This window comes from Acanthisitta chloris, unplaced genomic scaffold, assembly GCF_000695815.1.
Source record: "Acanthisitta chloris isolate BGI_N310 unplaced genomic scaffold, ASM69581v1 scaffold39607, whole genome shotgun sequence".
NCBI classification, from domain to species: Eukaryota; Metazoa; Chordata; class Aves; order Passeriformes; family Acanthisittidae; genus Acanthisitta; species Acanthisitta chloris.
In genome coordinates this window covers 1-14685 of record NW_008682801.1, presented here as the reverse complement: position 1 = coordinate 14685, position 14685 = coordinate 1, and the positions used below count along the sequence as shown (strand labels likewise).

At 43.9% G+C, this 14685-nt stretch overlaps 1 protein-coding gene across 1 annotated transcript; it reads right to left on the bottom strand.

The window, feature by feature from the left end:
* Positions 1-1184: 1184 nt before the first annotated feature.
* ATG10 (autophagy related 10) lies at positions 1185-10257 on the bottom strand (the record flags this gene model as incomplete). The annotated part of the gene is made up of 2 exons (XM_009078646.1): positions 1185-1282; positions 10131-10257. Coding segments are annotated over 2 exons (225 nt in total), but the record flags the coding sequence as incomplete, so codon positions are not given.
* Positions 10258-14685: the final 4428 nt, after the last annotated feature.

The following is a 14685-nucleotide window of genomic DNA, read 5'->3' as shown; positions in this document are numbered from 1 at the left end:
TCCTTTGACTGCAGCCCAGGACATAGCTGGTTTCTGGGCTGTGAGCTCACACTGCAGCTCATGCGGAGTTTCTCATCCTCCGTCACCCCCTAGTCTTTCTCCCAGGGCTGCTCTCAATGACTTCTCCAAGAGCCTTGAGTCATGGCTGGGATTGTTCTGACTCAGAATGTAGGACCTTGCACTTAATTTTGTTGAACTCCATGAGGTTTGTATTGTTCCACCTCTCAAGCCTGTCAAGGTCCCTCGGAGTGCCCCATCCCTTCCCTCCAGCTGTGACTGCCCCACACAGCTTGGTGTGGTCAGTGAGCTTGTTGAGGGAGCCTCAATCCACTGTCCCTATCACCAACAAAGATGTTGAACAGTGTCAGTCCCAGCACTGACCCCTGAGGGACATCACTTGTCAATAATAATAAGAAACAACAATTCTGCTTGTGTTCCCGTGGCTGAGCACCATCGACACATAGGCACCCTGTAATTAAACTGTACTATCTACTACCAGCTGTAGAACTCAGTGGGGGTTATGTCCCTATTGAGTCTGTGGGAAGAGACCTGTGTACCTGGAAACAGTTAAAGTCAGAAAATCAGGGAAGGAAAGGGACAGAAGAAAAGGCACATGGGTATCTTGGTCTGAAGGGACCAAAATTCTCCCCCGGAGAGTCTTTATTCTTTATCCAGACTTTCACTGGAGACCTGGAGCAGAGCAAAGACACCACGGCAACCAACCGAGGTCTGAACCAAGTCTCACTATCAGACAGCACCGAGATTATGTGATGAGTTTTCTCTCCCTCAATCCTAAGGATTTCAGGTGCATTTAAAACTGAAAATTACTCTTTTTTGTGGTAATTTGATTATGAGATTATCCACTACATGTAACACTAATATATTTCACTTACACAAATTACACAAAAGTCTGTTTTGCCTTTACCCAAATCCACGATTAACTCATAAAATTGCCTGAATTTTTCAGGATTGGCTTTGGGAAAGTATTTTAAATGTGAGATAATGTCAAATCAGAACCTTAAACGGTGAACATTTCTATATCCTTCAAAATCCAGGGCTGAAACTCTTGCTGGCAAGTGGCTTAGGACAACCTGAGTGAGACTTGTATGTATTTCATTTGTGTCCAGGAGGGGAATTAGGCCACTGAGGGTTCACGCACTGGGGAAGGAGCTGTGGATTCTCACCTGCTGTGTGATGGTGTCCCAGGGTCCCTCTTGCAGACGAGCCTGGTAGGATGCATGGACACTGCTCCATATTTCATCCAGAGTCAAAGGTTTTCCATCTGTCACGAGGGAGAAACAACCACCCTCAGCCAAAGTTCTTCAACCTGCTTATATCTTTAATTTAGAATAGCAAAATTACAGCTGAAAATGGCTCAGATCCTGACGGAAATGCATATAAAATTCCTTAAACTCCTTACATTATAACAACCTTAAACTCCTCATTCAGATTTCTTCTGTGCCACCTGAGAGTAACAACTTACTGTTCCCATCCAAGGTGTGAAGTGACATTAACTTTGTAAAGCAAAATTTTGGTAAGGTGAATTTAAAACCATAAAATGATATCATTAAGAACTATTTAGTGTAAATAAAGTGAAAATGGACAAAATCTAAGGAACAAAGTTCTGCAGGTAATGGTTTGCTGCATTTTAGTAACCCACATGCCCCTAATTTCTTCTTGAGCTGCATTTATCTAGCCTTCTTGCATCCGGTTTTGACATGTGATGCTGAAATTTTTGCCAAAATATTAGAGTCAATCACTTGGAAAACAAGCATGTCAATTTTTTCCCCCTGAATATTTGTTTCTGGCAAACAGCAATAGAGTATTTCGATACACTTTCAATAAGCAGCTTCATCTTGGCATTTATCAGGTGTCAGAAACCATTAATCCTCTGACAAATAGTTTTATTCCACTGACATTTTCATGTCTGCAAAATGGAAAGAAGATTTATTCATACAATTAACATTTGAATGCCATGTTTAGATATAGGTTCAAACCAGCTGCCTACAGCCTCTGCTTTGTTTTATTTTCTGCATAAAGGATCAAGTTCTGATCTTATACAAGCATCACACAGCAGAGTCGTGTGGCAAATTAAGTATCTGAGTAAGCATATTAACTGTATTCCATGCCATCCCCATGAACCTGAGACTTGTTAGACCACATCTTGTCCACTGTCTTGTGAGGACAGATACCAGAGCTGTGCTGGAGACGGTCTAATATTGACTACGAAATACACAATGACACCATAAATTAACTTTAAAAGGGTATGTTTATGCTCAGATCACCTGTGTGCAGGTAATATGAGATGTCATGAAGACCTGCAGCTTTGTTTACTACCCTCAGAGAGGGAAAGTACAAACATAAAACGTAGAATAACACATATTCATAGTTCACAGAATGTTAAGGGGTTGGGATGTAGCTTAGAGATCACCCAACCCCAGCCCCCTGCCCTGGGCAGAGACACCTCCCACCAGAACAGGTTGCTCAAGGCTTCATCCAACCTGGCTTTGAACACTGCCAGGGTTGGGGCACCCACAGCCTCCCTGGAAAACCTGTGCCAGTGTCTCCCACCCTCAGAGGGAAAAACTTCTGCCTAAGATCTAACCTAAATTTCTCCTCTGACTTGAACCCATTAATCCTTGTCCTGTCCCTTCAGCTACTAACACAGAGTCCCTCTGCAGCTTCCCTGGAGCCCCTTCAGCTCCTGGTAGGTTGCTCTGAGGTCTCCACACAACCTTCTCTTGTCCAGACTGAACAGCCTCAACTCTCTCAGCCTGTCCTCATAGGGGAGGTGCTCCAGTCCTCTTATCAACTTTGTGACCTCCTCTGGCCTTGCTCCAACAGCTCCATGTCCATCTGCTGTTGGAAACACCAGAGCTGTGTGCAGCACTCCAGGTGGGTCTCACCAGAGCAAAGCAGAGGAGGAGAATCCCCTCCCTGCCCTGTTGCCCACACTCCTTTGGCTGCAGCCCAGGACTGGGTTGGTTTCTGGGCTGAGATCACCCTGCAGCTCATGGGGAGTTTGTCATCACCATCAACCTCATGTCTTTCTCCCAGGGCTGCTCTCAATGACTTCTCCATCAGCCTATAGGTGTATCTTGGGTTGCCCTGTCCCAGGTGTAGCACTTTGCATGTTCCAATGCAACATCTGATTCCCCACTCTAGATTTTGTTGTGTAAAACTTTCCTTGTGAATTTTTATGGTGACAATTGTGCAAATTCAGGTTGTACCTGTGGAATGAATTACTCTGACTCTGTCAACCTCATGTAGCTAAATGATCAAATATTATTGAAGCATTAACTGTATTATAGTTTAAAATTAGCTTTGCCTTTACGTCGTGGTGAATCTATTGTACTCATGAGCTCTCAAACACAGCTCTGTGTGCCTTGGACACTTCCAGACCCCTTTTTTCCAGGTCTGCCAACACTCACACATGTTTAGCATCCCTGTAACACATTCTTGCAACCCACTGAGACCTCAATTATCCAGCTGGTCTGACAGAGCACTCAGGAATTGTTGCTGCTGGCAACAAGGGGCCACTGCAGCACCCGCTGAGCCAAAGCAGGCTCTTGGCATCTTTGTGTCTCATTCTTTCCTGTGATGGAGCTGAGCTTGTAAAGTTCAGCCAGAAAGAGAAGGAAACAGCAGCACCAAGCCAAGAGAAGTGGCAGGAGAGGAAGGCAGAGGCTGCAGATTCACCCATCAATACATTTACTCATCATCTACCCACAATGACACAGCTGCTGTGCGACCCAAGTCTTGTCCCAGCTCTGGCTGGGATTGTTATTGTTATTTATGGCCTATTTTATAAACTGAAGCAGTTTATTAAATAATTAACTATTATTAGATAGTAAACCTAGTTTATTTTACTAGTTCTATTAAAGAAACTGCTTAGACTGCAACAAACCTGTCTGCTAAAAGTCTCTTAATGGTCCACTTCGAGTTCACTAGATCATGTCACCACAGGTAACAGTGAAAAAGCAGAAGGTTGAGTGCCCTTTCACAGCACCAAGGTGAGGCATTGCCCCAGACCTGGCAGTGTTCAAAGCCAGGTTGGATGAAGCCTTGAGCAATCTGTTCTGGTGGGAGGTGTCCCTGCCCAGGGCAGGGGTTTGGGGCTGGATAATCTCTAAGGCCCATTCCAACCCCTCAACACTAAATAATTCTATGATTCAGACCACACATGAGTTGTAGCTCTCAGCTGGCACCTTAACTTTTGCAAAGACCAGGAATTCTCTAGGCATACAAATTCCACATGTATTTCCAGAGACAATTTTCAGGCTTCCCAAGATGATGTGTTCTGTTTTCTGTATTCAAGGCCCTTACTGAAGGCCTTGAATAACTTCTGCAACTCCCAATTAAAGGTTATTTGGCACTTCGGGTGAAAAGGTGCACAAATTGTTCTGAGGCTTCATTCTGACAGAACTTACAAAGAAACAACCTTAAGAAAACATCGGCAAAAGAGAGAAAACACACCTAGAGCTTAAGAGATTATCCGATCATACAAATTACTTGAACTAACTTTTGTCCAAAGCCACAATAAAACCAGTTCTTGTGGGACATGGTCTTAAGAGCAGCTGTTTTTCTGAGGAAGGATACAGTGGTGAAATGCTCTTGAGTTCAGGAAGTAAATCTGTATCCTGGAAAGGAATTCAGTGTGGTTATGAATAAAGTCATGCTTTCAGGGTTGGAGGAAGTTACCTTATCTCAGATGCTCCCTCTCTCTAACCATTGCCTCTCTCTAACCACTGATTAGGATGGCTTTATTGCCACTGATTTAGCTGTATGTCACAGAAGCAGACCTACTTTGAGCAGGTCAACTTGAAAACCCCATTCCTTCTCTCTTTTCTAGAGGAGTGAGGCTGCAGCCCTTATTGACTCCCATTACTCCTGCTCTTTCCTCTGTAATTACCCAGCATTCATGACGCTTCCCTTACCTCTGCATGAAAAAATAAGAGATATTAGACCAGCCACTGCTTTCCTAACACAGAGGAATGTGCTTGTGTTCACGTGTGATTATATTGCTGCTACTTCACTATCAGTTTTTGAATGCATTGCAAGAGGTTTTTCTAACGTATGGCTTCAGATGAGGATGGTTCAAAAGGCCAAAGTTCCTTGACATCTAAAAGACTAGGAAAAGAGGAAAATACTCTGCTGATTAAAGAAAGCTTACTGGACCCAGCCCAGCCCATCTGGCTGATGCCAGCATTGAAGGGGAAGGATAATTGCCTATACCATCTGTCTCCAAGAGGGCTAATTGCTGACATCAGATATCAGCACGGGTTCATGCATTTCTTCAACCACCCATTTGGTAGTCTGAGAGGCCAGAGAAGGAAAGAAAGGCTCCTGTTTCTGGAGGGTATGGCATACATAAGGCTGATGTTGGAGAAATGAGGCTCTGAGGTACTCAGAACCACCCTGAGCTCCTGACACAGACAGTGAGGACTGAAATTAGGAATATTAGCCACATGGGAAGCATCATGAGGTAGTGAAAAATATTTCTTATGTATATACAAGTAGTCTAAAAATATCATCTTGTATCCTATAATGTTCCCAAACATCTTCCCAGACAGACTCACCATGTTTAATCATTATTTTCAGCTCGAGTATTTGTCCTCGCACAGAACAAATTCTACCCCAGAGACTACCAAAAAAATTTTAGATGTCACTGAAAATGTTTTACTTCTGTTGCAACTAAAATTTCAAACCTTACCCATAAAACTTAGATACCAAACTTTGCCTCAATGAAACAAAGAGGCCTAAAGATGAAATCCATAGAGAATAAGTTATTTCATCCAATTTAGACAGCATAAAGGATAAGAATACAATGCAACCTTTTCCCTCCTGCATGAAGAAGTGATCTGTAACATTTGAGCATAAGTGCTCACAGAGAGGAGTGAAAACTGGATGCCATCACTGACACAAGCTCCTGAGGATGACAACCAAGCTGATATGCCTGAGGGTAGGAAAGCTCTAGACCTGGACCACTTTGATCAATGGTCTGAGCACAACTGCAGGAGGGTCAGTGAGGTTCAGTGCCGGTCCTGCCCTTGGCACACAACAGCCCATGCAGCTCCAGGCTGGGGGAGGAGTGGGGATGTTGGGCACAAAGGGTCTTGGCAGTGCTGGTGGCACAGCTCAGTGGGAGCCAACAGTGTGCACAGGTGGCCAAGGAGGCCAAGGGCATCTTGGCCTGGCTCAAGCAGAGTGTGGCAGCAGGACCCTGCGGCCCACACTCCTTTGGGTGCAGCCCAGGCCTGGGTTGGTTTCTGGGCTGTGAGCTCACACTGCAGCTCATGGGGAGCATCTGAGAAAGGTGAGAGCCCTTTGACACCTCCTCATCCTCCACCTCCTGCCACCTCCCTTCTGCCACTTGAACATGATCACTCTGTCTGCATGATCATGGAATCATGGACTCACAGAATGGTTTGGCTTGGAAGGAAATTTTCAAAGTCATCAGCAGGGACATATTCATCTAGATCAGGTTGCTCAGAGCCCACTCCAATGCTGACCTTGGATGTTTCCAAGGAATGATGCTCAGCACAGCCCCACCACCTCTTCATGGGAATATTGCCCAGAAGGTGGTGGAGTCACCATCCTTGGAGGTGTTTAAGAGGTGTCTGGTTGTGGCACTGGAGGACGTGGTTTAGGGTTTAGGGGTTCCAGCAGTGCCAGGTTAATGGTTGGGCTCAATGATCTTAGAGGTCTCCTCCAGCCTTTATGATTCTATGGTGACAGGAAAATCACGCCAGCAACTCTACTAGGAGCCTTTTTCCCAGGAGGGACTGTGAGACAACACATCAATGGAAACGATTTCACACACAGTGAGCAAAACACAGGATTTCATTGTTCTAGGAAAGGTTGCGAAGAATCTATTTGGTATTTGTAACTCTCTAAGATAGTATGTTCAAAACAGCTTAATTAATTAATTAAGAGCCATTTCCCTGTTAGTCAGGCACCAAACATGCTGTCTTTTGAAAACTGCCTTAAGCTAACAAACTAGGTTTGCAGGAGCACTGAATCTTTGGAAATATGTGAGATTTTGGACTACTGCACTGAAGGTTCTTAAACCATTCACTGCCTAAACCTTTAATATGAGTATCAAGAAAGATACTAATACTGGTGGAGCACAGATTTGGACATCAGGTGCTGTTACAACAAAGTGAGAAAGTTAATACTGTAAAACTGCTCAGGTTGAACAGTGTAATGGAACAGTCTGCCAGGGAGGAAGCAGAACTTTGAATCCAAACCCTGTGCCTTGTTGCTGGGGAAGGCAAGACAGAGCAGGGCTGTGGAAACACTGGAAGAAGTACAGCTCATCTTCACCTCCTGCCACAGAGCTCTAATTAACAGGAGGATCAGTATGGACAGGATTCAAGGGAAACCATGAACAGCTTACAAGACACTTGGGAGGAATGGATTCTGTTGCTTAATCTATGAATAATGGCAGGAATTTAGACTGGGAAATTGAGGTTGGTCCCTGGAAGATTCTCCCTTGATTGTTCCAGGTGAGGAATGCAGTGAGTATTGCTAGTTGTCTGAGAAACAAAGTGAGGAGCCTGTCACATGGAGACTATTACCTCAAAGGAAAAACATCTCAGGGCATTACCTAGAGTTTTCCTCATAGCAGGTTTGGGACAGAAACAAAAGATACTCTGTTCAGGTATCTCAAGTGATTGTGAGTAACTGCCCAACCTGTGGTTTTGGGACCTTCACACAGTGCAGCACAGAAAGGAAAACAACTTGCAGGAAAGACAGAGCATTTCATTCTCAAAAGCAAGCTATCCACAATTGAAATCAGAGAATACTAGCTGAAAACCTGATCGGAAATACACTCATTTCCAGCATTTCGTATCCTCCTCTCTGCCAGAGCCAGACGTTGCTCAATGCTGAAAGAGAATGCAATGTGCTGAGGAGAACCCAGGTGAGTTTGGGAAGTATCTAAAAACAGCCCTTGTTTTTCCACGGTGAAGGGCTCCCAAGAAGTGCTTTAAAAACTAACTGTACTTACAGGAACAATTACTGTTCCGTACTGCAAGGGGAGCTGTTGGCACATAATACCAGGGATGAGCATTAGATCATCCACTGACTCCTGTAATATCCACTTCCAGCTATAAGGAGTCATGTTTCAACACCTCCGATTCCCTGATGCTGACAAGCTAAACAACTTGTTTTGTCTCTGTGAGCTCTTCTCTGGTGATTAACTGCTTATGGTGAATACTAATTATATGAAAGTACAGTACAGGAGAGATAGTGTCCTACTTCCTCTACCCGCAGCATCTTCATCCTCTTCTGTAGAGACTCTGTGCACTATTAATTCAGCAAAAACCCAGAAGATGACATTTTTCAGGACCACAAATAGGTTAACCTGTCTCTCACAGCAAAACTTGCTTTATCTTTCTGTCTGCTCAGTAAGTTTAAAGGCAAAGGCACTGTTGGTAAACACCTGTAATAATGCCAGAAATGAATCTGAAGCAGGGTGTGTGTGTAAATGAGTTCTGTTGGTGGTAAAGGCAGAGAAATGTCCCCAGTTCCCCACGTCCGAGCCTGGAAATTTACCCCCAGATTATACATTCCTGAAACTGCACCTCAGACTGAAATCTTTCCACCAGGGAGTCTGTAAGAATTTGTTCTTCGATTTCCGAATCTGCAGTGCCTTTTAAAATGCTAACGTTGCAAAATTAGAAATCATTAAACAATATAAAGCAGAGAGTGATTAAATCTACCAAACACACTCAAAGCAGCTTAAGCTACTTTTTAATTAAAAAGGAAGAGATATCACTGGCAACATTCAAGACATCTTTATCTAGATGAAGTTGAGATATTATTCAAAACACAAAAGATGCTGATCATGGAATCATTTAGGTTGGGAAAAAAATCTCTGAAATCATTGGGTCCAAGCCTTAACCCAGCACAGTTCATTGCTGAACCATGCCACCAAGTGCCACATCCACATGTATTTGAAACACCTCCAGAGAAGGTAACTCTGCCACTACCCAGGGAAGCCTCTACCAATATTTGACAACCCTTTCAGTGAAGACATTTTCCCTAATATCCAATATAAACCTCCTCTGGTATAACTTGAGGGTATTTCCTCTAGCTCTTACTGCTTATTACCTGGGAGTGGAGACCAAGCTCTACCTGGCCCCACCCTCCCTTCAGGCAGTTGTAGAGAGGGGGGAAGTCCTCTCTGAGCCTCCTTTTCACCAGGCTGGGCCCTCACAGCTCCCTCAGCTCCTCGTGGTGCTCGAGGACCTTCCCTAGCTTCATCTCCTTCCCTGGATATACTGCAGCACCTCAATGTCCTTCTTGTCATGAGGAGCCCAAACTGCCCCCAGGACTGGAGGTCTCCAGCGCAGAGGGACAATCACTGTCCTGGTCCTGCTGGCCACAGTGGCTGGTCCAAGCCAGGATGCTCTTGGTAGACAGGCACAGAGTTTGGGCAGGGAGGAACAAAGCACAGGCAGCACTGCAGTGGGATCACTCTGTATCTGCTGATTAAATAAGTGGCAGGAACAGTGGCCTTAGTGGGAGGCTGTATGTTCCTCCTTCCTTCCTGTCACAGGATGGTGACTGAAATCACAGTGGCTACAGCAGAAATGGGTAACCAGATGTACATATCAGGGGGGTGAGATGATCAGTTACGGTTTCAAGAGCCAGTTTTAATACAGAAAGTCAATACCATGCTGGTATTGTTTAGTTCTCCTTAAGCAGCAGATTTAAGCAGAGCACAGCATTCATTTTTAAAGATACATTTAGCCCAGTGGCTTGAATTCAGGCTCCAGAGAAACACACACACAACTCAGCAGATTATGCTGTCCCTGCACTGTGCAGCCAAACTCAAACATGCAGCACTAAGTTTTTGCAGTCATCTCAAGAGAAGAGCAAGAAAAATGGCCAGCAGTTTTAGTCAACCCCAGGCAAGGTGCCAAGAGCCAAAGATCAGCCTCCCTCAGGCTAGAGATGATATCATCCACTCCACAGTCCTGGAGCTCTTCTGTTGGGAGTGTTACAGAATTTACTGGTGAGCAGCATCATCTCCTACTTTCCTACTACAAATCTGCACCTCAATTTAATACAAAATCTGTGGGTTTAATGTCTGTTGCACCCAGTATAATTAATATACTCACCTAAAAGACATGCCCTGAAATACAGCACAGGTACTTGGTAGCTACTGGAGTACAAGACATGATACTCATAGCGAATCACTTCTTCTGTTGCACAGGCTCCAAATTCCTGAGGATCATCCAAAGGCTCCTTAAAACAACAAACATGAGCAAGGTAATACATCAATTTTTGTGTTTGTAGTGAGGGAAATTGTCGCAAACTAAATAAATGCACAGGAATAATGGCAGCTACTCCCTTTTCATGTGAATTCCTGAAGGAATTTTTCAACACCAGCAAAAAAATTTCCAAAGTCCAATCCTACAATGACATCTTGCACACTTACTTACATCAGCTCTGAGCTACCTGTAAGAAGTTCCAGCACTGAGGTCTTTCTGAGCTGCAAAAGCTCTCCAACATCTTTATGGCACAGGAACTGGCACAATACAGGGACTACAGCTGTATCTCTCCTCACTGCATTTAGTACAGACCATTTTAAGTGTATCCTTAAATAATCCAGTTTTCCTTGCCAAAAGACAAATCATATATATCCACCAAAAAAAAAATCCTCTGATCTACTTTCTTTAAAAGCTTTTTGCCAGAGGTTGTTTTTGCTAATAATACTTCTGAAACTGAGACTTCTCTTTGCCCATTAATGTATATTGCAGGTGTAAAGCAGCAAAGTTTATGGTAGGTTTGAAATAAATCATAAAAGATGGAACTAATTGCATGAAGATATACCCCAGCTGCAGCACGAATTTCATAACACTTCAAAATTAATACTCCAATGGGGCTAAGCACTCAGTGGTTTGGACTTCTCTAACAACTGTGACTACTCAACGTTTCTGAAAAAGGGACCATTAAATTAATAATGCCCATTAAGGTTAAATGCTAGAACAAACTTTCCAAGAAGACACTGTGGGCGTGGACTTGTTTCAGTTTTCAAAACCCCCAAATTTACATGCATGAACTAAGCAACCACCATGCCCCACAGGTTGGGTGTGCATTGCTCAACTTGACTACAGCCAAGCAACTCTGAATATCAGTTTATTGTCTCTGTCCAAGCAAAGCAAACCAAAGACTGAGCAGAAAAGGGCAACCAACATCCTCTGAGCACACAAGAAGTTTAAAGCTGCTTTGCATTTTGATTTCACATAGATAACTCAATGAATCAACCTATGAAGAAATATAAAACCCAATAAACTGTAACATCAAAAATATTTTTGGTCTTTTTCTCTAGTCCAAATAAATGTGACTTTGCCCAAGTTTAGTGTATTCCACAACCAGATGCTGCTGAGACACACGGATGAAGCTCAGAAAGAGAAAGCCCAGACCTTGGGAAGAGACAGAATAAGGAATTCCATATATATTTAATGGACACTGAATGAGGAAATCACAGATAATCATGCAACAGAAGTTCTCTGGGGAGATCTAGAAGGCTGCAGGAATGGTTGATTTTAGCTTATTGGAAACCTTAGCTAAACCTTAGCTTTAGGTACCTTATTTGGAATCATAGAATTTAGGGGTTGGAATGGACCTTACAGATCATCCAGTCCCAACCCCTTGCCATGGGCAAGGACACCTCCTCACTAGATCAGGTTCCTCAAGGCCTCATCCAGCCTGGTCTTGAACATCGCCAGTGTTGGGGCAGCCACCACGTCCCTGGGCAACCTGTGCCAATGTCTCACCACCCTCACAGGGAAAAACTTCTTTCTCACATCCAACCTAGACTTTCCCTTCTTCAGTTTGAACACATTACCCTTGTCCTGTCACTGCAGTTCCTAACACAGAGTCCCTCTCTGGCTCCCTTGTAGGCCCTTCAGATACGGAAAAGTTACTCTGAGGTCTCCACACAACCTTCTGTTCTCCAGGCTGAAAGCTTCAACTCCCTCAGCCTGTCCTCATAGGAGAAATCCTCCAGTCCTCTTAGCAACTTTCTGGCCTCCTCTGAACTTGCTCCAACAGTTCCATGTCCTTCTTCTGTTGAGGACATGGTGTGTGCAGTATTCCAAGTAGGTCTCACAGTAGAGAGAAAGAATCACCCCTTTTGACCTGCTAGATATTTAAGATACCTAAATCACTGAAAGTGAAAGTTTAAAAAAAGTGTTCTCTGTGTTAACTTGGTTTTAAAAACTGTGTGTGAAGGGACATTAAAGACAAGATGCCAGTAGGAACAATGATTGCTGCACAGGCCAAGTAAAGTTATACGACACCCACTTACCACGTACATGCGCAACAGACTAAGAAGGCAAGTTCCTTTCCTCCTCACAAGTCATAGCACTATTTAGATGTGAAATACAGGGTAAAAAATACATATTTCTTGAGGAAAATATAAATTTCTTCCATATGTTATCAATGCTTCAGTGAGAATAGCAGAATGAAGACCATCAGGAGCCTGTGGGAAAAGGAAACCAAAACCAAACCAGCTACAGATTGGCTTTCATGTGTGTAGGGGTGGGGAATAGAAAGAGTCTGTACAGAGAACTGAAACTACATTAAAACTTCCAAAACCCTCTCAGAGCAACCTCCTGGAATCAACATCTCAGGCATTAATGTTTCATAAGATATTACAGCCTTGCCTGTTGCTTAGTCCCTACCTTACTTAGCCCTAAAAGACACTTCTGGAAATAGCAAGACTACCTGTTCATGGATCAAATACTATTGGTCCAGGAAGAAACCTGTCTGAACACAGTCTGTTCTCTGTATATAAGGGTAAAATGACTACTCTGTGGCTGGTTTAGATCTGCATACAAAGGCAGATCACAGAATCTTAAGGGGCTGGAATGGACATCAGAGATCACCCAGCCCCAACCCCCTGCCCTGGGCAGGGACACCTCCCACCAGAACAAGTTGCTCAAGGCTTCATCCAACCTGGCCTTGAACACTGCCATGGTTGGGCCAGCCACTGCCTCCCTGGGCAACCTGTGCCAGTGTCTCACCACCCTCACAGCAAAAATTCTGCCTCAGCTCTAACCTAAATTTCCATCTTACAATTTATCCCCATTACTCCTTGTCTGTAAAGAGTCTGTACAGAGAACTGAAACTACATTAAAACTTCCAAAACCCTCTCAGAGCAACCTCCTGGAATCAACATCTCAGGCATTAATGTTTCATAAGATATTACAGCCTTGCCTGTTGCTTAGTCCCTACCTTACTTAGCCCTAAAAGACACTTCTGGAAATAGCAAGACTACCTGTTCATGGATCAAATACTATTGGTCCAGGAAGAAACCTGTCTGAACACAGTCTGTTCTCTGTATATAAGGGTAAAATGACTACTCTGTGGCTGGTTTAGATCTGCATACAAAGGCAGATCACAGAATCTTAAGGGGCTGGAATGGACATCAGAGATCACCCAGCCCCAACCCCCTGCCCTGGGCAGGGACACCTCCCACCAGAACAAGTTGCTCAAGGCTTCATCCAACCTGGCCTTGAACACTGCCATGGTTGGGCCAGCCACTGCCTCCCTGGGCAACCTGTGCCAGTGTCTCACCACCCTCACAGCAAAAATTCTGCCTCAGCTCTAACCTAAATTTCCATCTTACAATTTATCCCCATTACTCCTTGTCCTGTCACTGCAGCTTCTAACCAAGAGTCCCTCTGAAGCTTCCCTGGAGATCTTTTAGATCCTGGCAGGTTGCTCTGAGGTCTCCATACAGCCTTCTCTTCTCCAGGCTGAACAACCCCAACTCTCTCAGCCTGTCCTCGTAGGGAAGGTGCTCCAGTGCTCTGAGCAGTTTTGTGGCCTCCTCTGGACTTGCTCCAACAGTTCCGTGTCCCTCTGATGTTGGGACACCAGAGCTGTGTGCAGCACTCCAGGTGGGCCTCACTAGAGCAGAGAGAACTGAATCCTTCATGGGGATCTAATCCCTTTTCCCCTCAGTAAACAGAAATTCCAAGTTTTCTTACCTAAAAAGACACATCACTCATGTGTCATCCTGTACTTTACAGTCTCTGTAAGTACCACACACAGCAATTTCACAGGGAAAGTCCATTTTGGAGCCTAAAAGTTTTGCTGGAATCTCACTGGCTGATGAGATGGACTTTGCTGATGAGATGAATAAAATGAGTACGGTTATTTTAGGTAATCTTTGAAGCTTCTAAAACTCTACTCACGGCTGAATGGAGCCAAAAGGCTTCAAAGCATTTTATATTCACCCAAAAGATTTGGGTTTTATTCCTTAACCAGCCATAAATAAAGTTTAACCATTTGGAATTTGCTTCACAATTCCTTAAAGCCAAGTAGAAAATGTGTATGAATTATTGACAATGTTTTTGTCTGGGGTGAACATTCTCACAGTCTCCATTTAAATTCCGTTACATCTGACAAGAAGTGCAGAATGAAGAACACACAAACATTTCCAGTGACGTATGTGGTGGAAAACAGTGGTCAACAGCATCACATAAATAAATGAGCAGAAAATACCACTGTGGCAGAAGGTTTAAGAACACAAAGAAATGGTACAAATGTTCACAGTTACAGATGGTCAAGATCATGAAAAGAGTTTCTACTTGAATATAAATGTAAGTGTAAAAGTAAATGTAAGTAGGACCTTGACGTGCAAGGTCCTACATCTGGGCC